We start from the raw sequence: 27,644 nt of genomic DNA on the forward strand, positions 1-27,644 counted from the left end.
GGGACAACTTCAAATTGCTTTGGGTACGAATTTAAAATTCAGCACCGCTTTTCACCCTCAGACTGACGGACAGTCTGAACGCACAATTCAGACTTTGGAGGACATGCGTGCGTGCATGATGGACTGGAAGGGAGAATGGGATTCTCATACCAGTCTGGCCGAATTCGTGTACAACAACAGTTATCACGCTAGCATCGGGATGGCCCCTTACGAGGCCTTGTATGGAAAGCCCTGTCGTTCGCCTCTCTACTGGGACGAGGTTGGCGACCGAAGGATGGAATCTCCTGGAATCTCAGCAGGTACAGATGATACGAGAGCGACTCCGTACTGCACAGAGTCGGCAGAAAAGTTACGCGGATCGTCGTCGTCGAGAGCTCACATTCTCGATAGGAGATATGGTTTTTGTTAAGGTATCTCCCACAAAGAGCGTTTTTCGTTTTGGGAAAAAGGGAAAGCTAAGCCCTAGATTTGTCGAACCGTTCGAGATCCTGGAGCGGATTGGTGAAGCAGCTTATCGTGTGGCTTTACCTCCTCAGTACGCTCAGATCCATAATGTTTTTCACGTATCCATGCTTCGGAAATACGTTCACGACCCATCACACATCATCCATTATAATGATGTAGACATTCAGAAGGATTTGTCTTTCGAGGAAAGACCAGTCGAGATCGTTGATCGTCGAGATCAAGTACTTAGATCTAAGACGATGTCTCTTGTAAAGGTGCGTTGGAAGCACCATGGAATAGAGGAATGTACTTGGGAGCCTGACTCTGATATTAGGGAGAAATACCCTGACTTGTACTTTGATCGTTAAGTTCAATTTAATTTCGAGGACGAAATTATTTTAAGGAGGGTTGGATGTAAAAACCAGTAAAAAAAAAAATTAAAAGAAATCGGACCCGGGTCGGGTCCAGACCCGACCCGGATCCAACCCGTGCCCAGCCCCTCGAAAACTCCTTTTTCAGAGGGGCTGGCAGCCCACGGCAGGGGGCTTCTCCGGCGACACAGGGGGCGGGCCCTGTGTGCGCCCCTCCCTATAAAAAGGCGAGAGGGGAGGGCCTACGAGCCTCCCCCGACTCTCTCTCATCTCTCGTCTCTTCCCTTCACGTCACCACCCTCTCCGGCGACCCCCCCCCCCCTTCACGGCAACCTCCTTCCCTTCACGGGGGCCTAGGTAACCCCCTCCTCCCTCTCTATGTCTCCCTCTCGATAGCGGCAGGCAGGGGCCAAAGGCCCCTGCGACTCCCCCCCCCCCCCCCCCTCTTTGTTTACCTTTTCGGCAAGGGGCCTTCGGCCCCTGCCCCTCTTCCTTTTAAATTCCAGCAGGGGCCGATGGCCCCTGCCTTTTTTTTATGAACGACAGGGGCCTTTAGCCCCTGCCTCCTCTCCTATTAAGCCGCAGGGAGCCTTTGGCCCTTGCGCTCCCTCCCTCCCTACTCGTTCCATCGGCCCCTGCCCCTTTCTCTTTTAAAAACCTGGGCTCCTGCCCCTCCATTTTCTTTTAAAAAATTCCAGCAAGGGCCTCCTAAGGCCCTTGCCCCTTTTCTTTTTTTTGAGACCCAGCAGGGGCCGATGGCCCCTACCCCTCTCTAACCGACAGGGGCCTCTGGCCCCTGCCCCATTTCCTGTCAAGCAAAGCTCGGCAGGGGCCATTTGGCCCCTGCCTCATCTTCCGAGGGCCGCAGGTGTGCATTTGGCCCCTGCGACCCCGTCTCTCTCTCTCTCTTTGCCTTTCGACAGGCCAACAGAAGGGGGTGGGAAGCCCCCCTTCCTTTCGAGGTTGGAGAAGCCGAGTCTCCTCTCTACCTTTGCTCGTTTATGCCTTCTAAAATCACATTTTTTGCAGTTTACGTAACGGAGCTCGTTCGCACCCCGCGAACTAAAGCGACGATCACTTACGTTCGTAGACGGCTTCATTCTCGCAATACCCAAAGGTAGGAGAAGTTGCACAAGGACTTAAATAATTAAATCAAGCTTAAATAATTAAATCAAGCTTAAATAATTAAAGATCGAAAGGACTTAATGATATATTTATATACATATACGTATATAAGTACACTTTTAAAACAAGGACGCGGTTTCGCGATCCTTGTCCTTTGCTCTCGCATTTCCTATTTCAGTTTGTCGTCGCGCTTTGCGCCCAGGCTTTTACTTTCGTATTTACTGCTTACTGTCTTTTAATTCAAGGACGCGGTTTCGCGGTCCTTGTCCTTTGCTTGCGCACTTCCTGTTTCTGTTGTCGTCGCGCTTTGCGCCCAGGCTTTTGCTTTCGTATTTACTAATTACTGTCTTTTAAATTCAAGGACGCGGTTTCGCGATCCTTGTCCCTTGCTTTCGCAGTTCCTGTTTGCCGTCGCGCTTCGCGCCCAGGCACTTCCTTTTTCGCATTATTGTCTTTCGGTTTTGTCTTGCCTTTGACTCAGCGTATTCAGAAGGATTACCTTTTCCTCTTTTTACCCAATATGTTTTGGGAGAACCCTTGATCTGGGGCAAGATCAAGTTGTTGGGTGATGGGTTCATTTGTGAAGCCCATTTACCAAAACCAGTGTCGTGACTTACATAGCACCCAGACACTGCGTCATCAGATGTCAGATTCGAGAAAATCACATGCCATATGTTGGCAAGTTGTGTGTCATTTCGAAAGATTTGAAATGTTAAAATAACTTTTAAAAACATTATATCTCTGCGAAACACACTCCCGAGGCTCCTATTAAGGACGTATATCCCTTTCCTCGTAAGTGTACTCTTGAACATGCGAGGCATGTTAGTACTACGACGATTGGATGAGAGAGTCTTGTGACCTCGATTAATGCTTAGTGCACGTTGTTGAAAACACATATAAAAGTGGGATCGCCTTCATAGGCAAGATGCTCGTTTCGGTCTAATGGACCAGAGCAAGAAGAATGAGGCAACGGCTAAGAAACCCTGTCGCGCTCAATTCAACCTAGCTTCGTCAAGAGAGAGGACGAAGGGTACCAACTCCGATGGACAGTCCATTTATGGCTTTCTAAAAGGGCAAAAGACCCGTTTTTCCCCAATCATCGGAGGTTAGGGGGGAGGGATAGGGGCTACATAAGTTAGCCTAACACTTCTGCAGAAGTTGGATGCATCCCTATCAGGCCTTGGGGACTTACTCTCTCGACCATCGGTCGTCTCCATAGGAATAGGATTCAGTCAGACAACCGAGGTATATTAAAATACTTAACATAATGAACACTCGGCTTGGACTCGACTGTTTCGACTCACGTGCCATGTATATACCCGCATGGCCGATTATCAAGTAATAACTAAATTGAGCATGCACACCCTTTTCAGTTTGTTGTACTTAGCTTATTCCTCCAGTCTATCTGCTTAGTTTGCTCGTTACTACCTGCTCCATAAATTATCTATGCCTAATTTAGTTCTTTCTGTCTTTGTACTCTCCTGCTAGTTTTTCGCAAAACTAACCCATTTCATGGGTACAGGTGACGATTAGGTGCATCAGGCGATGGCGAGACTGCGAGATGATTTAAGGATCCACTGTTTTTGCTCGTAGTTCTTCTCCTGGACATTTTGGTTTTTGATACGGTTTTCCCTTGAGGAAACCCAAATTTTGTACAAACTTGATACTCTCTTTAAATAGAAGAAATGGTTTCCTAAGTATTATTGCAGATCGTCCATGGTAAATCTTTGTTTTCTCGCTAACGTGCCCAAGGTTGTCAAACATGTCCTTTTTCTTTTAAAAGAAATCGTTTCTGCTGATTTTAGAAATAAACTCTGTAAAGAAAAGGAATTTTCCAACTATTTCAAGGAAATTATAAGGTTCGAAATTTTGGGGCGTTACAGATGCCCTACAATATTTAGAGATAACCTCGTGAAGGATTGAAGCGAAGCGCGGGTTGCTGCATGGTTGAAGGCTCCACTCTTACCTAGTATGATTCTTGGAGAGATCAGGCAAAAGTTTGAGTTGGTTAAAAACTTGTGTAAATTTTACTTTTTGTCTGAATCGTTACATTTAAAAAAGTATAATATTTTGGAATGAGAATATTTTTAAATTTTGTCATTTCATTCCTATTATGTTCTTGCATATGGTTTAGAACTTTAAATTTTTATGTAACTCCTCAATTATCTTAAATCTTTATACGTTTTGTCTTCCGCATTTCCTTTTTCACACGTGAGAAGCTTTAGAGTAATATTCTCAATCAAGTTGTGTCTATGGATGATTCCCTATGTCACATGGGTGCGGGTGCGAGTGCGGGGATTCGGCACTTCCAAAAAACCCGGTTGCGGGCGTGCGGCAGGGGCAAAAATGTAAATATATATATATATAAGGGGGTTCGGGGGTTCCCCCGACGCGGGTTTTTTCAAAAAAAAGGATTAGCAAGGCTACCACCATCATTATCATTTATTATGGAGAGAGAGAAAGGCTACCACCATCATTATCATTTATTATGGAGAGAGAAAATCCTTTACGAAAAAGAAGGATTTAGAAAAGGCAGGAGCAGCAGCAGCTGTCAGCAGAATTTTTTTTTTAAAAATTCCGCAGCCCATTTCATAGGGAAATTTTTTTTTTTTTAAAAATCCAAAAAAAAAATGGACCTAAATGATCCTGGGTGCGGTCAACGCACCCAGGATCGGGTTGATCGCACCCGGTGCCGCACCCGCTCCCGCGTTGAGTCGCGTCGACGCGGGTGCGGCACCCTGCTAGCCAAATCCCTGTGACATAGATGATTCTGTATTGGATCTGATACTGGAAGGTTAATATACACTCGTGTTTGCACTCAGGTGGACCGTCTAGTATTTGGAACGGTTGGAATATGACCATAGATGAACTTGTTGGCATATTACTTTCAGAAACCATGTGAATTGTTTATATAAATAAAAAGTTTTAAATTTTTCTCAAAATTTGGGGTTTGGAAAAGTTTTAAAAGGTTGGATTTTTTTAGGGACGTTACACCTAGCATCTCAGATGTGCACTCATCCTTAGCCAGCATATTAAAACACGTCATCAAATGGGAGAATCCAGATCAAGGAACCCCTAGGCCTACAATGAAACCATGGGGCCCACCTCTAGAGTCTGGTTAATTCACTCTGGTGTTCTCGAGGTGAGAGAACCCAATAATAGAAACAGCCACCGCACTTGATACCTTTTAGACTGTTGGGTCCTTTCCATTTTGCATTATCTTCCTACAAATACTTCAGATCTTATAGAATCATTCTAGTTATCTTGATTCCTTGAGACATTGATTCTTCCACTGAAGTCCTCCAAGGTACAGTCTTCTTGACAAGGAAACTTTAAATTTTAGCTCCATTCAAATACTCAACTACTGCACCACAAATACATATCTTAGTTTCTATCAACACACAAAGTTCTCTTTCTGAGTGCCTAAATATCAAAAAATCTCCAGGCTCATGGTTCCCAGTTTGCCCATAGCAGATATTTTCTCATAAAGAATCGTATTCCCAGCTGGCTTCCTCTACTTAAGCTTGCTTTTGACATCAGATTCCTGGTTCTCGTCTGGGAGACTGGGAATGATTGATAAGCTAGCAAAAAGTATGCAGTGATGGTGGTCACAGTGATCTTATGAAAAGAAACAAATAGTAAAATGTTAGGGCGTACTGGATCCATCAAAAGAATGTTCAAGATGCCCACATACAATAACCGTAGGCTTCCTAGTTCCTATCAACCAGCCTTTTTTGCAACATAGATATTTGTATCTGCAATGCCTCTTTTGTCTTCAATTCTAAGACATCCATGTATTATCAATTTATTGGGAAAGGTGCTACCCTCATTAGTCATCTGAGCCCTTGACTTGTGACATCACCGTTCATAGATTTTGACATTGTTTTCCTTCCTAATATTCATGTATGAGGTCATATCCAACCAAACACCTTAAATCAACATATCCACATGCTGACTCAATCTAATTTTGAGTGCTAGCTTGAATTCCTGACAGGAGCCACCGTACCAGAGTACCAATTAGATGGGCTACATTAGATAAGTTTCCTGCTGGATTAATTTGCCTACACAGGGTTAGACATATGGATGTTCAACCCAGGATGAATTTTAAGGTACCTGCACTAATTCCCTATGGAAAAAGGAGTGATCCTTCAAAGTATGAGTGATATCCAAGCACCAATAGTATAACCACATTTGGAATGCTCACAATATCCATGTCGAATAGGATATCATTGTTTTGGAAATGTAACATATCTTTACATACATTTATTCTCAATGTGCTACATCAGATGCAAGGTTGAGCTATCATCAAGCCCAATGATCAAATTCATGCTTGAACCCATGCCACCTGGTTGAGAATTCCTCCAACTGCTATAGTTATTATGCCTTTTGAAACCCCATGATTCTTGTCTTAAACCTGTTTAAAAGAGGAGGAAAAAAAAGGCTCTTCTCACATCACATTTTGTTGATTTTTGGCTCTCTACTAAAATTTTTGATTTACTATATAAAAGGGTCTGAAGATACAAGAGATAGTGCATGATCTATGTCCAGAACACCATAATATCCCTATAAGAAATGTCCACATCAAATTTCTAAGCCCAAAATTCAAATTCATTCTGTATGCACTCTCCATGTTCTTGTATAATGATGCACCTACTAATATCTCTCTTGCACCCAGAATGTATTTGATAAATGTACAAGTCTCTGACAGCTTAAAACCTATGTCACAGGGACTCGGCCAACTGGGTGTTGCATCCGCGTCGACGCGACGCAGGTGCGCGTGCGGGTGCGGCACCCGGTGTAAAGTCCACTTAAACGAGTCTGACACATGTCGGACACGCGCTAGGCATGTGTCGGACACGTGCCTAGGTCGGTCTGAGGTGTCGGATCCGAGCTGAACCCGGATTCGAGCCCAGCCCGGACCCGGCTTCTCGATGATTCGAGAAGCCTGTGCCATTTAAAAAGGCACAGGCGCCTCGGGCGAGGGGCAAATGCCCTCGTCCGTTCTCTCTCCTCTCTACTTCTTTCGTCTCCTCTCAGTCTCCTGTAACCACCGTTGCCGGCGACCGAAGCCGCCGGCCATCTCACCCTCCGAGGGAGCGTCGACGACTGAAGCCGTCGGCCACCACCTTCTTCCTTTCTCTGTTGCGTGGGCGCCAGCGACCCACCGCCTCCACCTTCCGTTCTGACGACCTCGGCCGACGTCCCCGAAGCCACCCTTTTTCCTCTGCGTCTGCCGGTGACACCTGAGTCATCGTCGGTAGCTCCCAGGTAAAACCCCTCCCCTCTGTTGCTCGTTGTGTCGACAGGGGGACTATGTTCCCTCTGTTCCCCTTTCTCTTGTTGACAGGGGGGGTAGACCCCCCTGCCGATTCGTTGTGTCGACAGGGGGACTACGTTCCCCCTGTCCCTCGTTTGTTTGCCGGCAGGGGGGGCGGAGCCCCCTGCCATCTTCTTTGTCGACAGGGGGCTCTGTTCCCCCTATCCCTCGTTTGTTTGCCAGCAGGGGGGCGGAGCCCCCTGCCATCTGCTTTGTCGACGGGGGCCTCCGTTCCCCCGTCCCTCGTTTGTTTGACGATAGGGAGGGTGGATCCCCCTGCCATCTACTTTGTCGACAGGGGGCTTTGTTCCCCCTATCACTCTTTGTTTGTTGGCAGGGGGGGCGGCGGAGCCCCCTGCCATCTACTGTGTCGACAGGGGGCTTCGTTCCCCCTGTCCCTCTTTTCTTGTTGACAGGGGGCTATGCTTCTCATGTCCTCCTCGTCATGCTCCCTCCACTGTCTTCTCATAGGGAGCTCCTGTCTGGGTGGTCCGACACCCGTTTTCTGACTTTGGCTTTCATGCTAACCTTTTGTTTGCGCTTGCAGGTTGCACGACGGAGCGCACTCGTGTCCCGTGGCCCGAGAGCATTCGCACTTACGCCCGCAAGCGTTTGGGAACTCGCAACCCCCCAAGGTAGGGAAAAGTTGCGTAAAAGGACCTTGAATGAACAAAACTAAAACTAAAGAAAGATAATTGAACAAGAGGATGATTATATACGTATACATATAAGTTATATATGTATGTTCTTTAACTCAAGGACGCGGTTTCACGATCCTTGTCTTCTTTGTCTTTTCAGCATTTTACTTTCTATTGTCGGCGCTCTTTATGTGCCTAGGCTTGATTTTCTGCCTTTTAACTCAAGGACGCGGTTTCGCGATCCATGTCCTATTTACTTTCAGCACTTTACTTTTTTGTCGTCCTGTGCTTTGGCTATTTACTTTTTAGCACTTTATTTTTCTGTCGCCCCGCGCTTTATGTGCCTTGGCTATTTACTTTTCAATACTTTACTTCTCTGTCGCCCCGCGCTTTATGCGCCTTGGCTATTTATTTTTCAGCATTTTACTTTTCTGTCGCCCTGCGCTTTATGCGCCTTGGCTATTTACTTTTCAGCACTCACCTTTCTTGTCGGCGTTCTGGCTACTTCGCTTCGGGTTTTGTACTTTTGTTGTTAGGGGCGGATGACCCCACTGTTCTGTACAGACTGAACCTTTTGACCGATAAAATCTTTTCTATCTTTTTGTTCACTGCTTGGCTTAGTTAAAAAATGAGTTTTGCTGGATCTTTTGGCTAACGTGCTCAGAAGAATCGACTTGTGCTTTTATTGAAAACATCTGGTATCACTAAAAATCTTAGCTGCAAACTCTGACTTTCGAAGGGAATTCCATTCAAATCTTCTTGTCTCAAGTCGAACTTTTGGGGCGTTACACCCGGTGCGGTCAACCTAACCGCACCCAGGGTCAGTTATGTCCAGGGTTACCGGAAGCGCCTAGCTAAAAGGGGAAGCGCGGAACGTCGCGCTTCCGAAGCGTGGGGGGAAGCGTCCCCCTTTTTTGGGAAGCGCGCTTCCCTTTAATGGGGGACGCGTTTCCCTTTAATGGGGGATGCGCTTCCCTTTAATGGGAAGCGCGCTTCCCCTGTTTTTTCAATTTTTTGTATTTTTTATTATTTTTTTTTTGCTTCCCCCTCGCTTCCGAGACGCTTCCTATGTCGCTTCCAAGTCGCTTCTGAGACGCTTCCTAGGTCGCTTCCGAGACACTTCCCGAATCGCTCCTAAGTGGTCCCACGCTTCCCCGCTTCCTAAAATTTTGAAAGTGCCTCGGTTCCCGCTTCCCGTATCGCTTCCCGCTTCCTCAACTGGCAACCATGGTTATGTCCAACTTTTGGACTTTATATATATATATATATATATATATATATATATATATATATATATATATATTTTTTTTTTTTTTTTTTTTGCTGCACCCCCGCACCCAAGTTTTTTGAAAGTGCCGCACCCCCGCACCTGCACCCGCACCCGCACCCGCACCCGCACCCATGTGACATAGCTTAAAACCTCACAGACAAAAGTAATGGCAAGATAAAGCTTTCACATGAACTTCAACAAAGCTGAACTCACACTGCAAAAACTAATAGACAGACAGATATTGCAAATACAAACAAGACGCAATCTTTTAGTGTGCTGATCCAAAATAATAGATATGTAATTGTGCATATGCAAGAAAAAGAAACCTACTAAGACGGCAGATGCAAGCTTCAGGTTGTATATGATATCAATGTGCTAAACCCTGCATGAGGTTCACTGCTTATCCTAGATATCACAGGTCCCAAAACATCCGGAACTAAAAATATAACAAGAACGTAATAGCTAAGGTAGACAAGTCACTATTAGGGTAAGAGGCCATAACAAAAAAACAGCCACAAAATGCGTACATGCTTTGCCATTCCAAAATCTGCCAGCTTTACACGGCCATTTGGATCCACAAGTATATTTGCACCTTTGATGTCCCTACACAAGCACATAAATGTATGACGAATTTTAGTTGGAGAATTATGTAGCGTGAATATAAACAAATCACATATACAACACTAAAATGCTACAGCTAAGAACTAGCATAAACCTGTGGACAGTATTTTTCGCATGCAGATATGCAAGGCCAGAGAGAATTTGTTGAGTATAGCTCCGAATTACAGGTTCACCGAATGCTCCATACTCTTGCAGCAGTTTGTGTATAGAACCACCAGAAACATATTCCAGGTATATATACAATTTGTCATCTACCTGCTCACAATAAATATAGACCATAAAGACAGACATAATAACAAATATTAAAGCACATTCAAAGGGTAAACTACGACCAATACTCTAAAATAAGATCATGAAATTTTTTCTGTAAGGAGCCACTGAATGTACGAATAAGATTGTTACTTGATTTAAATTTTATGAAGTAAATTAATTCACCAAAAAATAGAAGAAACCTAAAAAGTTTCTGCAAGAAACTTGCACATATGAAAACAGAAGCCATCCAAATCAGCATAAACAACTCCTGCATATGCGCACACAGACACATACATATGTATGTACATGCACGCATACATACATCCAAAATAAATATACTGAATGTTGCATGTGTGAGAAAGAGAGGGGGGACTGTTAAAATATGTATCTATATAGTTATATATATATGTATATAACTATATTTAGGTTATGTAATTTCTTTTGCCCATCAGGCAATTTTGGTCATTTTACTATTGTAATAGGTACTGTCCATTAGGGACAGAGTGCACAAGGTCTTTGATAGGGTGGAAAACTGGATCAAATGCATAGTCGCATGGGCCACAAAAAGGATGTGCCTTCTAGGTAGAAATTGAAACAAAATATACAGCCCAATGAATCATTATAGAGATATCATAAAGAGAATAGGTGCAGTATACAGTTAACAATTGTCATCCAAGTGTCAAACCTTTTATAATTGATGCAAACTCCAATTATTCCTTTAGAACACTAGGTAAATTTGATTCTAAATAGATAAATGTTAAGATAAGAGAGAGAGAGAGAGAGAGAGAGTCCCATACTGAGTGCCTACGGAATAAGCCAATATCAAAGGGGAGAAGGGGGAGCCCCTGCCAAACTATAGGAGGGAAAAAAAAAAGTGGCCGCCCTCTCCCTTCATATGACATTTGTGAGGCAGCCCACCTAACGTGTGTACTGGATACTGGATAACGGATTTAATCTATATCATCACCAAAAAATATTATTTCTAAAATAGACCTGCATGACAAATATGCCCTTAAAAGTTAAGTTTTTACAACAGTTTTGCAAAAAATTGCAATAAAATTGCAACAAATACAATTTTGGCACAATTTTGAATTTACCACATTCAAATAGCCTTTTCGCTCAATGAATTCAACATAATTTTGTTTGTGATGAACACAAACATCGCTGATATTGGTGACTATGCTTCATTCAGAAGTATCAGTTGTACGAGTTTCAGAAAATTACATAACACCAGCGTAAAGTATTAGATTATCAAATAGTTAAAAGAGATTTGAAAAAAAAAGTTGTAAAGCTACAAAAAATGAACTTACAGGAAAGAGAGATAAATATCATATAAGAAGAATGAGGCTTACTATTTCAGATCCATAGTACTGCACTATGTTTGGATGCCGCAAACGACTGAGGAGAGCAATTTCCTGCTTAAGTAAATGCAATATTAGAAATTCACAAAATTCTGACTGGCCAATCAAGGGTCATTACAAAAATCGACTGCAAGATTTACACTGAAATCATCAACAAATATAAACCAACAAGACTAAGCAAAATATGTTGCAGAAACAAAAAAACAGGGACTTGCCTGTCCCAATTGTTTTGCACATTCTTTTGATTTTGCATCATCAGCAAACAATGTGACCTCTTTCATTGCACACATGTCACCAGTCTCACTGCAGAATAGAGAGAGGAAAAAGGAGCACAGAAGTTAAGGACGGGTATAAAATAAAACAAGAAAAGAATATAAAGAATGAATGTGTAATACCAGAAGATATCTAATTGCAATGCAAATCAATATTGAAACCATGAATAATATAAGTTAGGAATGCATGTCAGAAGATATTCAGCTGTAGAGCAAATAAGTTAAATTCAAGAATTCCTTACCACGTGATCATGAGGGAGTGAATCTAAGATGACGGAAAAACTACAAGAGTTTTTCAAGAGTTTTACACAAAGGAAAACTATAGTATAGCATAACTGATACCTCAGGCATTTAAAACCCAGACAGAAATTCCAGTACCAGACTGAAAAGCCTATTAAGTGACAATGCATCAGCAAGCTTAATAACGATTCTTGTAAGATTACACCTACTTGCTGAACCCAAGATAAACATGGCCAAATGTGCCCCGGCCCAAAAGCTTTCCTTTTTTCCAGCGGGAACCAGGACTCGGGGGATTCTCTGCTCTACCAGGGCTTCTTGGGACTGAGGATGTGTTGGTCGTCGCTGTGTTTGCTGAACAAAAAGGATTAGTATTAGGTATTACCAATGGAGGCAGAGGCAACTTGTGACACTGCTGTTGTTTTCCTTCTTCTTGCCAGCATGGTGGTGATTCTGGCCCTCCGCCTCCAGCACGTGGATGCAATGGTGTGACAGCACCACTATGTATTCTAGAGCTCGGTCCAGGGCTTGTCATTCTCGGGCTAGGTATTGGAGAATACTCTGGACTACCTCTACTGTGTTGCCAGAGTAGTTGTCCTGACATATCTACACCAATGGAATTATGTCCAGAATTGTGACCCGAACCAGGACTGGAGCAATGGCCTGATCCAAATGGAGCAACCTCAGGGTATGCTTTGGCTGGCCAAAATCCACCATTTTGCTGCTCAGAACCAACAATTCGTAATGGACTTCTGGAAGGACTTGACATTGAACTATCAGGAGCATTTCCAAAAGCATGATACTGAGGAATCTGTAAGCTTGGTGGGTGCTCAATAGTGCTTAAGGGCCCCCGCCTCTTTGAAGAATAAGGGACATGGTTGCCGTGTGGTAAATTTGCTGGTTTCAGTGTCTCTCTCGAATTCTTTCGGCTGAGAATAGGAGAATGACCTGGATGTATCACACTTCAGACAAAGAAGAAAATTTGAAAAAAAAAATTAGCCCACTTGAAAGTTGCAAACATGAGATGCAGTTGAGCAGAAGTATTAGATGGCAGCAAAATGCAAATGAACTTCAGTATAATCACTTGTCAGAAATATGAAAAATACAGGTAATGGCAAGCTACCTGGAAGGGCTGCTAGCAACACTTTTATTGGAATATTCATTTCCCCTCGGACTAAGTTGACCACATCTAATGGGATGGCGTGCTTCAGCTTGATCATCACTATCAATCGAACAGTCACTTGAAACAGAGGCGGTCCCTAAACCTCCATCAGCATCAGTAGCATCAGGTCGGCTTAACCTCCTGTCAGAAGCTGGAAGAGGAAGAAAGGATGACTGCTTCCTATTCTTGCTTGATTTTGGTTGGTATTCCCTGACTCCTGGCTTTCTGAGGCCTGCATGTGAAGATTGTGCACCCGGAAGTGGTAGAGGTTGAGCATGCGGCCTCTCAGCAAAACTTTGACAACGGGAAACTTGGTTAGATGGTGATGGCGACCTAGACACTGCTCGGGAGCCAGAACCCTTTTCTGAAATTGTGTCAATGCTACGTCCTCTAGAACCTCCTTTAGATTGGAAACTGTCTTTTTCATCAGATAAGATATTCAGTTTTCGGAAGTGGAAATTCTCAAATATGTTGTCCTTGCTTGTCTTCTTCTTTGCTTCCTTGGAGGAAGATTTACCCCACCATGAAGGCATACTGAAAATGGTATAGCTTGCAACAAATCTCAAACAGGTTTCTTTCAAGTTTGACTCAATACTAGTTACAACAGGTTACAGAGGCCCCGGGTTTCTAAATAAAAGCATCACACTGTCATAAAAGAAATAAAAATTTTTTGAAGCCCCATATGGTGAGGAGTTCTGAATATTATAAAGCTTTGGGCCAACAATAGATGAAAAGACCCAATAATATATTCTCACATATATGGATGCTTCTAGATTCTCCTACTGAAAAGTGAAAACATAACATCCTTCAACGACCAAATACCAGCAGCTCAGTGTAGTAGGAGTCCTGGGAGGATAACCTGCACATTCATCAGTGAATTACACATCTCAGCATTAAGATACCCATCTATATAGAATATATCAAAAACAGTAAACAAATTAAATAACAACCAGTATCCAAAACAAAGCATTAAATTATTGTCTTCCTACATCAATATAGACCTTTCTGTTATCAAAGGTTCAAAATTCAAACAGAAAAAATAATATTTCTATAATATTAACTTCATCAGCAACATTTGTTTGGTAAAACTGTATCATTACAAGCAATTGATTCCCTAAGTCTAATTAAATATATCCTAGGCAGCGATCATAACACAACTAAGAACTCTTGCAACAACGATCGTAATTGCATATTTGCATTTAGTTGAACTTGAATGGTTTTATCATCTTAGAATTTTAATTGCAAATTTAAAGACAGGTGCCTAAATGGCAACCTGCAGTATCTAAAAGCAACTAAACCAAGAAGAAGAACAAGTATAAACCGGTGGAATACCAATTGCAAATATATAGAATGCCATTGAGTGAAAACAATGAAAATAACAGGCTAGCCACTGAGTGTTTGATCACAGGCTGATTACTATAGAATGCTTGAACGACTGTTAATTATTGATGCCTAGCAACATCCTCATTATATGATACAGTTAGGATATTATTGATGCCTAGCAACATCCTCAATATATGATACGGTTAGGATACACTATCATAAAGTAATTTTGGGTTAGAACCCCATGGGGAGTATCCCCTAGCTTGCTCATCCCAGAGGGAAAAAAAAAGGAATGGGGGCCTTGTACAGAACTCAATTATCAGCTGAAGAATGTCACCTCACACATCACACTTAACATAAGTTGAAACTGAAAACGTTAAATTCGAATAGGGGATTGAGTATATCCATACCAAAGATATAAAAACTATGTCACAAGGACACGTGAATTTGACCTCTGTCTATAATGACACGCTCGGACATGTGATACAAACTGGTTAACATTATGACAAGCATTAGACACGTGTTTGACCGGGCATCCAACACAATCAAACACGTATTCTTAACATGATCTATTTGTTTGGACAGAAAGCAAGCAAAATTCATAATCTTAAAAGGGCACTCTGGTATTTTAACAAGTTACCCTTTTTTGAAGGGCCCAAGAAATACAGTTCTCAAAGCAAAAGAACTTTAATATTAAAAGAGGGTATTCTGGTCTTTTAACCAGTTACCCTTTTATGAAGTATGAACAGACCAATATGGCAGTTTACATTCCAGCACATACGTGAAGGTGTGAATTAAACAAGAATAACCATTGAACAATAATAGCTAAGATAATGCAAGGTTCATTAAAGTAGCTGATACTAAACCAGATAATATGTAGGGCCTTCCCTTAAAAAACATATTGCTACAGCTCATAAAGTCGATATGGGTTAAGTAACTGATGCATTTCTATCAGCATATCCAGAAACTGCATCTTGAAAGTTCGGTATGACTGAATAGATATCAATAATAGTACAGTAAGATTAATAAGCAATCAAAACAATCTTTACACAATCAACTTCCAAGTGACTTACGCAGTACAGTGATAATGAAACAAAAAGACAGGGCTAACAACTGTCACACAGCATTTAAAGTTTATATCAGCAATAATGAGTAACTGCAAGCAAATTAACTACTTTTCTATTTTTAAACAGAAATAAATTCTATTGGAAGAGAAAAAAGATACGAAAAGGGCAATGAGGCCTCATGGCAAAGACTTTTTATTTGTAATATATATTTTCACCCTCTTTTGGATCACCTATTCCCAACATTCCCAACACACTCGACAAATTCAAAATCAAACCCTCTTTCGCAATAGGATAGACAATCCTTTGGATATTCAAGTGAATAGTTACATCCCTAGTCAATTCATCTTCAAAAACAAAATATCTCAAATTTCTTTTCAGCCGAGTCAGATTCCATCTCTAAAAGAGGTCCAGCACAAATTAACTACTGATCATCATCATGGTCATGATCAACAAGATGAATGCCTCCATCATCAACATACCTGGTTCTATGCACAAGGAGATACCAGAATCCTAATTCTCTTTTCAACCCTATCTAGAGCTAAAAACTAAGGCATCATAATTTGTATCCGTATTTGCTACCTTCCTCTAATTACCAAGAAAGTGTACCACTGTTATCTCAAGAATCAGCTCAAAGAGCCTGTAACATGATGAGATTAAGATACTTCTCTCTTAATGCACACTTATTATCCAGTTGCCTATATGTAGGAAGAATATAAGCCAATTCGTATGAGATCACGGAAGCCCCAAAATCATTTGTAGAAGAGCAGGGGCAAAGCACCAACCATTATAGTTTGCTAACCTAGTATATATTAGACTGGGTATACTTGTGTTTGTACTTAAGGTTTGGATCCGGACCCGGATCCAAACTCCCCTTATGTAATATGTCTAATTGATATTAGACAAACTTGTAAATACTGTAACTTATTAGGGCTATTTGTGTCATATAGCCATGTATTAGGTCATGTATTATGCTTTACATTATAAGTATTGAAGAGGTCACGATTTTTCCACAATGGAAAAACGTGATTAGTTGCAGCCCATTCACTTTCTCCTTTGCAGCTTCTTGTTCATCAATTCTGGGCTTTTCTCACATGGTATCAGAGCAACTCTGATCCAAGGGCTGAAGGTTTTTCCAGCAGGTACGTACCTAAGAGACCTAACTCTCCTTCTTATCTCTCTTCTATTCATTTGCTGTTCCCTTCTATTCTTCTCCAGTTTTCTCTGGATTACGATTTTGCTCTTCAGATCTGTAACTGAGTTGGGTTTGTGCTGAATTGATTTCACGACAACCCTAATTTCACGACAACCCTATTTCTTGCCCCAAATCAGTTTCACGTCGTCTTTGGGTTTGCGTCAAATCCATTTCACGACAGCGTCAAATCAGTTTCACGTTTTCAAAAAGGTTTTATTCTTGCCCCTATTTCCTGAAACTGATTTATTCTTGCCCCAAATCAGTTTCTCTTTCTCTGTGTTGCTTTGTTTGATTCTTCTCACGTTACTCTTACATATCAGGTTTGTTGGATCGGGTTTTGTTTTCCCAGATCTGTGCATCAGATCCGATAACTGGCTAGAATCAAATCTAAAGTTCCCTTTTAGATTTACCTTTCTCTATCTATCTTCCTTAATCCTTGATTTAGCCTGCTGTCTCTTTACATTTGTTACTGCTGTGTGCAATCTTACGTATGCAACTTTGAAATCAGATTGGATCTGTACACCAGATCTATTATTTCTCGTTCAAGTTAAGTACTCAAGTTAAAAAAAAAACAACGAGACTTACTTGTTGCATCGTGATCTGTCTACAGATACTCTCATTCTGTTCTACTGATTGCACTTTTCAAAAAAAAAAATTAGCCATGGATGCTTCTTCTCAGTCATTTCTCTCATCTAATTTTCTCGGTCAACTCATTTCTGAAAAACTTACCAATTCCAATTTCCTGATTTGGAAAAGACAAATTCTTCCTTTTATTAAAAGTCAAGGTCTCTCTGGACATCTCACTGGATCAATCCCAGCTCCTCCAGAATTTATCATACAGGAAGCTAAGAATGTAAATGAGGCTGATCTCATACAACAAATTCCAAATCCCCAATATGAGATTTGGATGAAGCGCGATCAAACTGCAGTTGCCTTTATCATCTCCACTATCTCTCAAGAAGTATTGGTGGGAATTCCAGATGAATGCTCAACAAAAGAATTATGGGACAGACTAGTGAAGACGTACTCTCAGATATCAGAAGGTAGAATCTCCTTTCTTCAGCGTGAATTTCAACTCCTGACTAAGGGTTCCTTGTCCGTCATGGAGTACTTGAATAAGGTTAAGATCATCAGTGATCAACTTGCAGTTGTTGGGTATGAAGTGGCAGATAAAGACAAGGTCAGACAAACCTTGAATGGATTGGGACCGGAATTTCATGTTCTCTCGACTTCCTTGTTATGCCTGCCTGATCTACCATCATTTGAAGACTTGCAAGCCAAATTACTTCAATATGAGATGACTCTGAAAGGGATGTCTCATGAGACTGGTGGACAGGTTCTTGCTACTGGGGTTTCTTTTGACCCGGGACGTGGTGATAATAATTTTGGTGGTGGCAGAGGACGAGGTCGAGGTACTCCAGGGGGACGTGGGCTATTACCTACCCCAAATGCTTCACCTCTCTATAATGTAAAAAACGTACCCACCTGTTATCTTTGCAACAAGCGAGGCCACATTAAAGCCAATTGTTGGCACAATCCGCAGAACAAAGGAAAGTTCCAAAAGGGTGAGAGCTCGTCAGGACGAAAGGAAATCTCTTCAAAGTTCGATGGCGATGTGAAAGAGCTTCTCTTGGCAACACTGTCTGAACTTGATCTGAAGCGTGATGATAAAGGAGTGTGGTATATTGATTCTGGAGCAGCTACTCATGTCACAGGTAATGCGGGTAAATTCTCTACTTCAACTCCCTATTTTGGAAAAAGTAACATCGTTACTGGAGACGGGTCCCACCACCCCATCACCCACATTGGAAATGTTTTTATCCCCTTGCCTAAATCCTCACTTCATCTGTCCAATGTTCTTCATGCCCCAGATATTACAAAAAATATTGTTTCTGTTTCTAAGCTTGTTGATCATACCAATTCTTCTGTTGAATTTACTCCATCTTCTGTTTATGTCAAAGATCTACAAACGAAGGAGACGTTCGCTAGAGGGGAACGTCGGGGAAATATGTATGTCTTCCAGGAGGATCCTTCTACTTGTGTTCGACCTACCTTGAAGACATCTCCTAAGTCTATGTCGTCAAAGAATATTCATGTGTTCAGTTTGCAATCTTCAAATAAATGTAATAAGCCTGATTTTTTGCATCTGCGTCTTGGTCATTGTGGTCGAGTCTTTGTTGAGCGACTAGTGTCTGATGGTCTTATTCCTGAGTCTAGCTTGATTTCTAGACCAGATAATAAAATGTGTTCAAGTTGTCAAATGTGTAAGAGTCATGTTCTTCCTTTTCATTCAATAAATGAGAGAGCTTCAAGGCCTTTTGAAATCGTCTGTTCCGATGTATGGGGACCGGCTCCTAATCCCTCTAATTCTGGTAGCAGATATTATGTTATTTTTATTGATCATTTCCCCCGCTTCACTTGGATATATTTCATGAAGAATAAATCCGAAGTCTTCTCTATTTTTCGTTGTTTTCATGCATTTGTCAAAACTCACTTTTCTTGCAATATTTTACATTTCCAAAGTGATGGTGGGGGGAATACTCCTCCAGGGATTTTATCAATTACCTCCAAGATAATGGGATAACTCGTAGAGTATCTTGCCCGCATACGCCCCAACAGAATGGAATTGCAGAACGGAAACACCGTCACATTGTGGAAAGCGCTATGAGCATGATGCACGGCAGCCGTACTCCCATAGGACTCTGGACAGAGGCTTTTCACTCTGTTGTTCACCTTATTAATCGTTTGCCCATGAAGCTTTTAGAAAATACATCCCCTTATTTCATCCTATTTGGGAAACATCCTGATTATGATGAATTAAAAAATTTTGGCTGCATGTGTTATGTTCATATTGACTCTTCTTTGCGAAACAAGTTTCAGGTTAAGGCATCAAAGTGTAGGTTTGTCGGATATGCAGATCATCACAAAGGGTACAGGTGTTATGATCCTGACAGCAGACAAATCAAGATGTCTAGGAATGTAGTTTTTGATGAAAATGATTTTGGAGAAGGAGAATATGTTTCTGCCCAAACCAATATGAATGCGCTATTTTATGATCCATGGCTCAGTGCAAAGCTATTTCCTGCAACCAACAATGAGTGTTCTTCTTCCTGTGCTCAAGGAACATCCTGTCAAGATGGAAATAGTAGCATACAAGAACTTGAAGTAGAACATCCTCCAGAGATTCACAAGTTTGCTGGGCAAGTTTATAGGAGAAGAGAAAGGGACTCACCCTTGACTCCGGATGATATTGAACAAGAAGAGCCTATGTCATCCAATGACATTACTTCTCCAATTTCTAATCCAGTAGCCATTCCGATCAGACGATCTGAAAGCTCGGCATCCCATTGAAAGGTGGGTCAGTTATGAGAATTTCACCATGGATTTTCAATTGTTTTTGTCACAGATTGAGAAAGAGACTGAGCCTAGACACTTTCATCAAGCCATTAAATCCAAAAAATGGATTCAAGCTATGAATGAAGAGATGGAAGCCTTGTACCAATGTCAAACATGGACAGTTGTCCCCCGACCTCCAGATAAGAATGTTGTTGGGTCACGATGGGTCTACAAAATCAAATACAAACCGGATGGGAGTGTTGAACGATACAAAGCTCGTCTTGTAGCAAAGGGATTCACCCAAGAGTTTGGACAAGACTATGATGAAACTTTCAGTCCAGTTGTCAAAATGGGCACAATTCGCATTGTTCTTTCATTGGCGGTAGATTATGGTTGGAGAATAAGTCAGCTAGACGTGAAGAATGCTTTTCTTCATGGAGATTTGAAGGAAGAAGTATACATGGAACAACCGCCATGCTATACAGAAGGAGATTCAAAGGAGTATGTATATAGACTAAATCGAGCACTCTATGGATTGAAACAAGCATCTCGATCTTGGTTTGAGAGTTTCTCCCTAGAAATTCAAAAATATGGTTTTTATCGATCACAATTGGATCACTCCCTTTTTATTCTTCGAGGCAAGGAGTTTACTACCTTCTTGTTGATATATGTGGATGATATAATTATTACAGGAAGCAGTGAGAATCATGTTCAAGAAACTAAAGATCTTCTGAGTCAAAGGTTCAAAATGAAGGACCTTGGAAACCTTCGATACTTTCTTGGGGTAGAGGTGGATAATCAAGGAAATAAATTTACTTTGACCCAACATAAATACACCCTAGATCTGCTAGAAAAGGGTGGAATGCAAGATTGCAAGCCTCTTGCTACTCCTAGTGCGCTTAACCAGAAACTAAGTGTGCAAGACGGAGACTTGTATCATGATCCCACCAAATATCGGAGTCTAGTGGGAATGCTTCAATATCTTACTTTTACCAGGCCCGATATTACATATTCAGTCAATCAAGTTTCCCAATTCATGCATGAGCCAAGGACGGGACATATGGATGCAGTAAAAAGGATACTGAGGTACTTGAAGAGTATTGTTGGAGATGGACTCTTGTACACCAAAAGCAGATCCATGAATACTGCTCATGACATCATTGCTTATGCAAATGCGGAGTGGGCCGGGGATCCTAATGATCGAAAGTCAGTTTCAGGGTATTGTGTTTTCATTGGTGCCAATCTTGTTTCTTGGAGTAGCAGAAAACAGAAGGCCGTGGCTAGATCTAGCACGGAAGCAGAATATAGAGCGATGGCTGCTGCTACGGCAGAAGTGACATGGACTAGACATTTGTTAACAGAATTAAAGGAGCAGATTGCTGGTTGCTTTCTTTTGTGTGACAATCAAAGTTCTATTCAAATATCTCTTAATCCTATTCATCACAGCAAGACCAAGCACATTGAGATTGATCAACATTTTATCAGACAGAAGATTGAGGAGAAAGAGATGGAGCCTCATTATATTAGAACAGAAGACCAAGTGGCCGATTTGTTCACCAAAGGACTCACAAAGTGCCGGTTTTGGTTTCTAAAAGGCAAGTTGTCCATGATTCAAAATCATGCACAACTTGAGGGAGGCTATTAGACTGGGTATACTTGTGTTTGTACTTAAGGTTTGGATCCGGATCCGGACCCGGATCCAAACTCCCCTTATGTAATATGTCTAATTGATATTAGACAAACTTGTAAATACTGTAACTTATTAGGGCTATTTGTGTCATATAGCCATGTATTAGGTCATGTATTATGCTTTACATTATAAGTATTGAAGAGGTCACGATTTTTCCACAATGGAAAAACGTGATTAGTTGCAGCCCATTCACTTTCTCCTTTGCAGCTTCTTGTTCATCAATTCTGGGCTTTTCTCACAGTATAAACACCCCCCTGAAATTCTATATGACTATTATGTTAAACCTGTTGTCAAAGGAACTTAATTCCAGGCTCATCCACTAAGGGAGTTGACAGCATAGTCACAAATCATTCTCAGGAATTTCTCGGCAAGTGAATATCTTGGGAGATTTTAAAAAAGTTGTTTTTCTAGGGAAAATCTCGGTATATTATAATACATGATAAATAAATATGTAATAAACAGATATTACATGTTAAAAGTGAAACTATAACATGATTAAAAGTACTAAGTATTTAATAACTAAATTGGTTTGGTAAAAATTAGTGAATAAGATAAATTAGGTTCTCATATGAAAAGGAATAGTCCTATATCGACCAGAAGAGGGAAAAAGATACCCCTCCTTTCTTTATTCAAGAGAGACCTACACCCTTTTCTCGAAGCATTGGGAAGGCACTTAACATGAGGTTGCCATTTGGGCACCTCTTTTGAAAAATTTTCAATGTTTTTGTTTCACTAGGCCTTGGAAACACAAGATTGCTTTAAAGAGGAGCAGCCATGTAGGAACCTATTTCCAAAACAGCCTCTCATATTATCGATTGGAGGGATTTAAATGAGTCAAAGACACGAAACTACCCTTTTTAATTTTTCTCTCTATGAATTTAAATATTACCCGTGATAATATCGCGAAAATATAGAGATTTTTAAAATCTCACAATATAATCGGAAATGATACGTTTCTCAAATATATCGTGAAAATATCACAAGATTTTCAAAATCTCTGTAATAATTTGTGATTATGGTTGACAGTATGGTCTCTCCAAGTAAAGGTTCATATATAGAAGACACTTGCACCTGTGCATAGAATTTTGTCAGGTTTATCCACAATGATGCTTTAATACTTAGGGTACATTTGGATTTAAGGCCGATTAGGTGAATGTGAATTATGCGAATTCATGCAAGTACATATTAAACATAAAAAGTTACAGGCCCCACATTTTTGGGAACTATGATTATCACCTTCATAGATGAATTACAACAGCATAGGTCCATTTTTGTCCTTGTTTTGGGAATTCAAGAGAAAATTGCAAAAGTCGAATGCTCCTGAAACAAGCCCCCAAACATAAATGTTGTGGGACCCAATGAGAATTCTTATCTAACTCCACATCTGATCACACCCTTTGGAACTAGGGGATAGGAATGCACAATGAACAGAGTCGACCCGGGCTCGGCTCGGTTAAGCTCAGCCTGAAGCTGGTCTGTGCCTTTAAATGAACCAAGCTTGGACAAGGCTCTGAGGCTCGGACGAGCAAACAAGTCGAGCTTGATCGGCCTACTAAGCTTGAGTAGGCTTGATAAAGCTTAGTAGCTCTTATCAACGGATTCTGGACCTGCCCTGCCCCCTTTACCCCTTCTCGAGTAGGCTTGATTAGGATTTTCGCTCGATTTTCTGATCTCCCCTCAAACCTCCCCCTCGCCTCGTCCCGACGCCCCCTCGCCCTACCAATTTCCAATCTCCCCTCCCGACACAGTCGCCCGCCACCATATTCCCGACATCGTCACCCACCACCACATTCTCGGCACTGTCGCACTGTCAAGTGTTGATCTCCCCTCTCGGCGACGGCGCCCAACCAAGTTTTGATCTCCCCTTCGACCTTCATGTAACAACCCGAAAACTTAACCCAAGTTTTCAAGATTTTTTTTTATATAGCGGAACTACTCAATCTACTCGAGGTTAAACATTTTGGGTACGTCAGAGGACATTCGAACCAACAATATCATTCTAAGCCCTGATAAAGTTTAGCAGGAAATAAAATGTTAAGTTCATTACAAAAGCATAAATGAAAATAACTAAGTTATTTAAAGTTGTCCCGAGAACATCAAAAATTATTGCATCATAGTCCTTACTGTTACGAAAACCGCAAGCAAGAAACAACCGAAGGAAACAAAACACAGCATGAACACACAGATTTACATGGAAAAACCTCCCCTCAAATCCGAGAGAAAGTAAAAAACCACGGCCGCCCAAAGGAAAAACTTTATTGCTCTTTCTCGAAAGATACAAGAGAGAAAGAAAAGAAAGAATTTATACAAGGCAAGGGCGACAACCCTAAACCTAAACAAATCGGGTCTGATCCATAAGAAACCGGGTCTCAAACATAAGCCCAAGAAAAAATTTCTTCTAGGAGGTGCTGCCCCCTATGACTCCCACCCGCTGAACGCGCAACGGGACTCGCGCCGGGGGGGGGGGGGGCGGACCCTCCTTCTGCAGTGCAAAAACTCTGAATCAGGCTCCACAACTCATCACTTACATCATTCCGCAATCGCTCTGCATTATTTACTCTTCACCTCTAATGATAAGGTAATAGGATCATACTACAACCAGTCTGAGAAGTAGGATTACTATAGCTGTACATATGTTCAATGTAACAAGGAAGTATGATACTATGGATTATCAATAATTGAAAACTATGATATAACATAATATGACTAATTAGATATTACATGAAGCAATCATTCTCACGGTTTAACTAAATGAATATTACATTAAACAATTTATATCATGACTCATTTCTAACATATAAATAATCACAATTTATTATAAGCATGTTCAAGCACAGTATATCTCAATTTCCACATGAGCAAAGAACCTCAGTAATTAATTTTAAGTTTCTCTTTAATTATCTCGCGGGTACACGCAGGCTAAGGCAACCGTAACAAAAAAGAACACTCGGGGGTTGGTTATTCTGTGTGTTTTATTAACCCGAGCATCTAACTGAAACTGAAAACCTAAGAGAGCGGTATAATAACCGAGAGAACCTCCTAAAAGACAAACAAACAGGATGCAACCTTAACTTCTGCAGAAGAACTTGGACCTACCACCTAGGATAAATTAGTAGTTGGGTCCCCTAACTCTGAGGACTAGGGATCAACGAGCCATTGTCGCTCGAAGCTAAATAACACATGTCCCAAGAGTTTTGTACCACCTACCCTCTACAAGATAAGCCTGAGTCTGAGTGGCTTACTTTATCTTATTAATTTTGTTCCCTGACCTCTTAGGGAGTTCGACATGTTTTGAACCCAACAGCTCAATATTGCAGGTACTCACATAGGCAACGAATCATACAACCGTATTAGCATGATCCCAGAGATTATCACCTTAGGTAGGTAGGTTGCCAATTCAATTTATTTATGTCTTCCCACTCAGTATGATATGGTACCTTTAAACTGGCGAGCACAAGTGCCCCCGGTACCTTTAAACCAGTCAGGCAAACAATAAAGTTATATTTATTTGTGTATTAACTTTATGAAACTTGAGTGAAATCCCTGGTTTGGCAACTCATATGCCTGAGTCAAATTATTTTCACGCCATCTTCTAAAACACATATAAAATTATATCATGTGCCTGCATGCACATGATATCTCACCCGACCAGCAGTCTCGATTATGAGTTCATTCTTAAAGAATTGTAGGTAAGTTTAATTCCCTAGTCAATCACACCAAAGCAATTATACAACTTCATACCAACAATCATTGCATAAGGCATAGTTTCATTATCACTTAGTCTAGGAATTAACACTTTATGTGGGCTGGGCACAGAAATTCAATCCCATGCATTAGCATGTTTATAATTAAGATTTGATCATTGGTATCGTGTACCGTTTACAAGTTTTACACGCAAGAACTAAAAGTACACCACTCTACCAATTTTATAACAGTTTGCATAAACTTTTAAGAGCAACCCATGCATGTAACGACACCATCATTGACAAATTCTCCAGCAATATGTACGCAGTCCGCGGTTGTCACCGAGTGATAATTGCAGAGGAAAAACATGCAGAACCCCATTTATTATGACATCGATTATGGATAATATGACGACACCCCATAAATAAATGTTTCATCACTAATGAACAGGACAAGAGTGAACTGACTGTTCACCGATTTCTACCTTTGAACTTATACAAACAAAATCAACTATGAAGACACTGATTTTTAATCATGGAATCTAGCATCAAAAGCATATAGTTTTACAACTATGCAGTCAACAATTTTTGTCATTGACCTCATCACAGAAACAGTTTTCTATTAATGAACTCAATACAGAATAAAAAAAAAATTATTGATCTTAAAGCAGAATTTATTTTCTGTCACTGAGTTTCTTAAGCATAGTCATTTGGTTATTGAACTTGACTCAGATATGTTTAATGACAATATGTAAGGTTCTACACGATTTCCACTTAAAATATTTCAGGAAACACACAAACACAGACTTTTGATCATGACATGACGCAGAAACACTCTGCTGCATATACTCAGTCCAAAATTTATGTTTTAGCATGCTTACACCTAAAATTTTCTAATATGAATCCCACAGGTACCAGATTCCATTAGTGGATTCATGCAGAGGCTGATTTTAATTATTGAACCTACTTTGAAAAATAATGACTAGTATAACACGCAGGTTAGGGATTTCAACGTTTTTTTTTTTTTGTTCCATATCAAACACACATATCAGGTTATTGAGACTATTACAAAAAGTTTTCCAATGTTGGACATGCATATCAGGCGTATTCGCAGATTATCATCAAAAACAAAAACATGCAAAGGCTGATTGTAATCATTAACATACACACAAAAAAGACAAACGATCTGCTGAAACATAAAACGCATACATCTATAAATACAACACCAGGATTCTGTATAAAAAAAAATGCAGAACCCCTTTTTGAATCTAGCAGAATCATACAGGTATTGATTTGGGCACAGAATCATCATAACAATATAAGAAAAAACACACCTAATAGCAAAGTGCACAGGTTACTAATCCCTTTTTTTCAGGTATATATTGAAAATGCATAGCACACAGCCCCGAACATTAAACAAACACAGCATAGGAATCCTACCTTTTTAGCTGTTTTTCCTCCCTTTGTTGTCGTGATTTCGTGAAACCCTTTCTCTGAACCGTGTAAGAGAGAGATGAAGGAGAGAGATGAAAGCTAGGTCACGTCTGCTGAGGGTTTTAAAATTTTTGTGAAAGGGGAAGGAGAAGTCGTGGATGGGGGTTAGAGATGAATGGAGAAAGAAGAGAGGTCATGGGTGAGAAGATTTGGGGAAAAGGAAGTTAGAGAGGTCAAGGTTTCTAGAATTTGATATCGAATATCCAAAAAATATCCAGGATCCAATATAAATCAACTTAAAAATAAAATACTCACATACCCCATTTTGGCCATGAAATCCAAGTCTATTTATGCGATAAATTTTACAAGCATTACATTTGTCCCTTGAGTCTCTCAGCGGCGGCGTCCACCACCATAGTCCCAGCGTCGTCTCCTTGCTGAGTTTCGATCTCCCCTCCCAACGCCGTTGCCCTGCCGAGTTTTGATCGCCCCTTTGACCTTTATCCCTTGTGCCTCCCAGCACCCACCACTGTGTTCCACAAGGTATGCAATTATGCACCACCATCAAAAATCGAGGTTTCCAGAACCAAAGTTGATGTATTTCATGCCTATGAAAGGAATTTGCATGGTTGGTTCGTACCAGGGTTACCGGAAGCGCGCTTCCGAAGCGTCCCCCTTTTTTGGGAAGCGCGCTTCCCTTTAATGGGGGACGCATTTCCCTTTAATGGGGGACGCGCTTCCCTTTAATGGGAAGTGCGCTTCCCATCACGCTTCCCCCTCGCTTCCCCCCTCGCTTCCCCTCACTTCCCCCTCGCTTCCCCTGTTTTTTCAATTTTTTTGTATTTTTTA

At 41.1% G+C, this 27,644-nt stretch overlaps 1 protein-coding gene across 4 annotated transcripts in view; it reads right to left on the reverse strand.

Annotated features, from left to right (window-relative positions):
* Positions 1–27,644, reverse strand: part of LOC149822290 (mitogen-activated protein kinase kinase kinase YODA-like) — a 132,946-nt gene that overhangs the window by 102,915 nt on the left and 2,387 nt on the right. For 3 of the 4 annotated variants that reach the window (XM_089980981.1, XM_089980980.1, XM_089980978.1), the window contains exons 2-7: positions 13,032–13,929; positions 12,121–12,870; positions 11,615–11,702; positions 11,391–11,453; positions 9,881–10,041; positions 9,693–9,768 (exon numbers count right to left, since the gene is read on the reverse strand). In XM_089980981.1, coding sequence (XP_089837107.1) covers positions 9,693–9,768; positions 9,881–10,041; positions 11,391–11,453; positions 11,615–11,702; positions 12,121–12,870; positions 13,032–13,603 — 1,710 coding nt within the window. In that variant the 5' untranslated portion in view covers positions 13,604–13,929. Of the gene's footprint in view, positions 1–9,692; positions 9,769–9,880; positions 10,042–11,390; positions 11,454–11,614; positions 11,703–12,120; positions 12,871–13,031; positions 13,930–26,801; positions 27,209–27,644 lie in introns of those variants that run through there. The other variant, XM_089980979.1, reaches the window with a different exon arrangement.

Source organism: Nuphar pumila, chromosome 11, assembly GCF_984573655.1.
Source record: "Nuphar pumila chromosome 11, dmNupPumi1.hap1.1, whole genome shotgun sequence".
NCBI classification, from domain to species: Eukaryota; Viridiplantae; Streptophyta; class Magnoliopsida; order Nymphaeales; family Nymphaeaceae; genus Nuphar; species Nuphar pumila.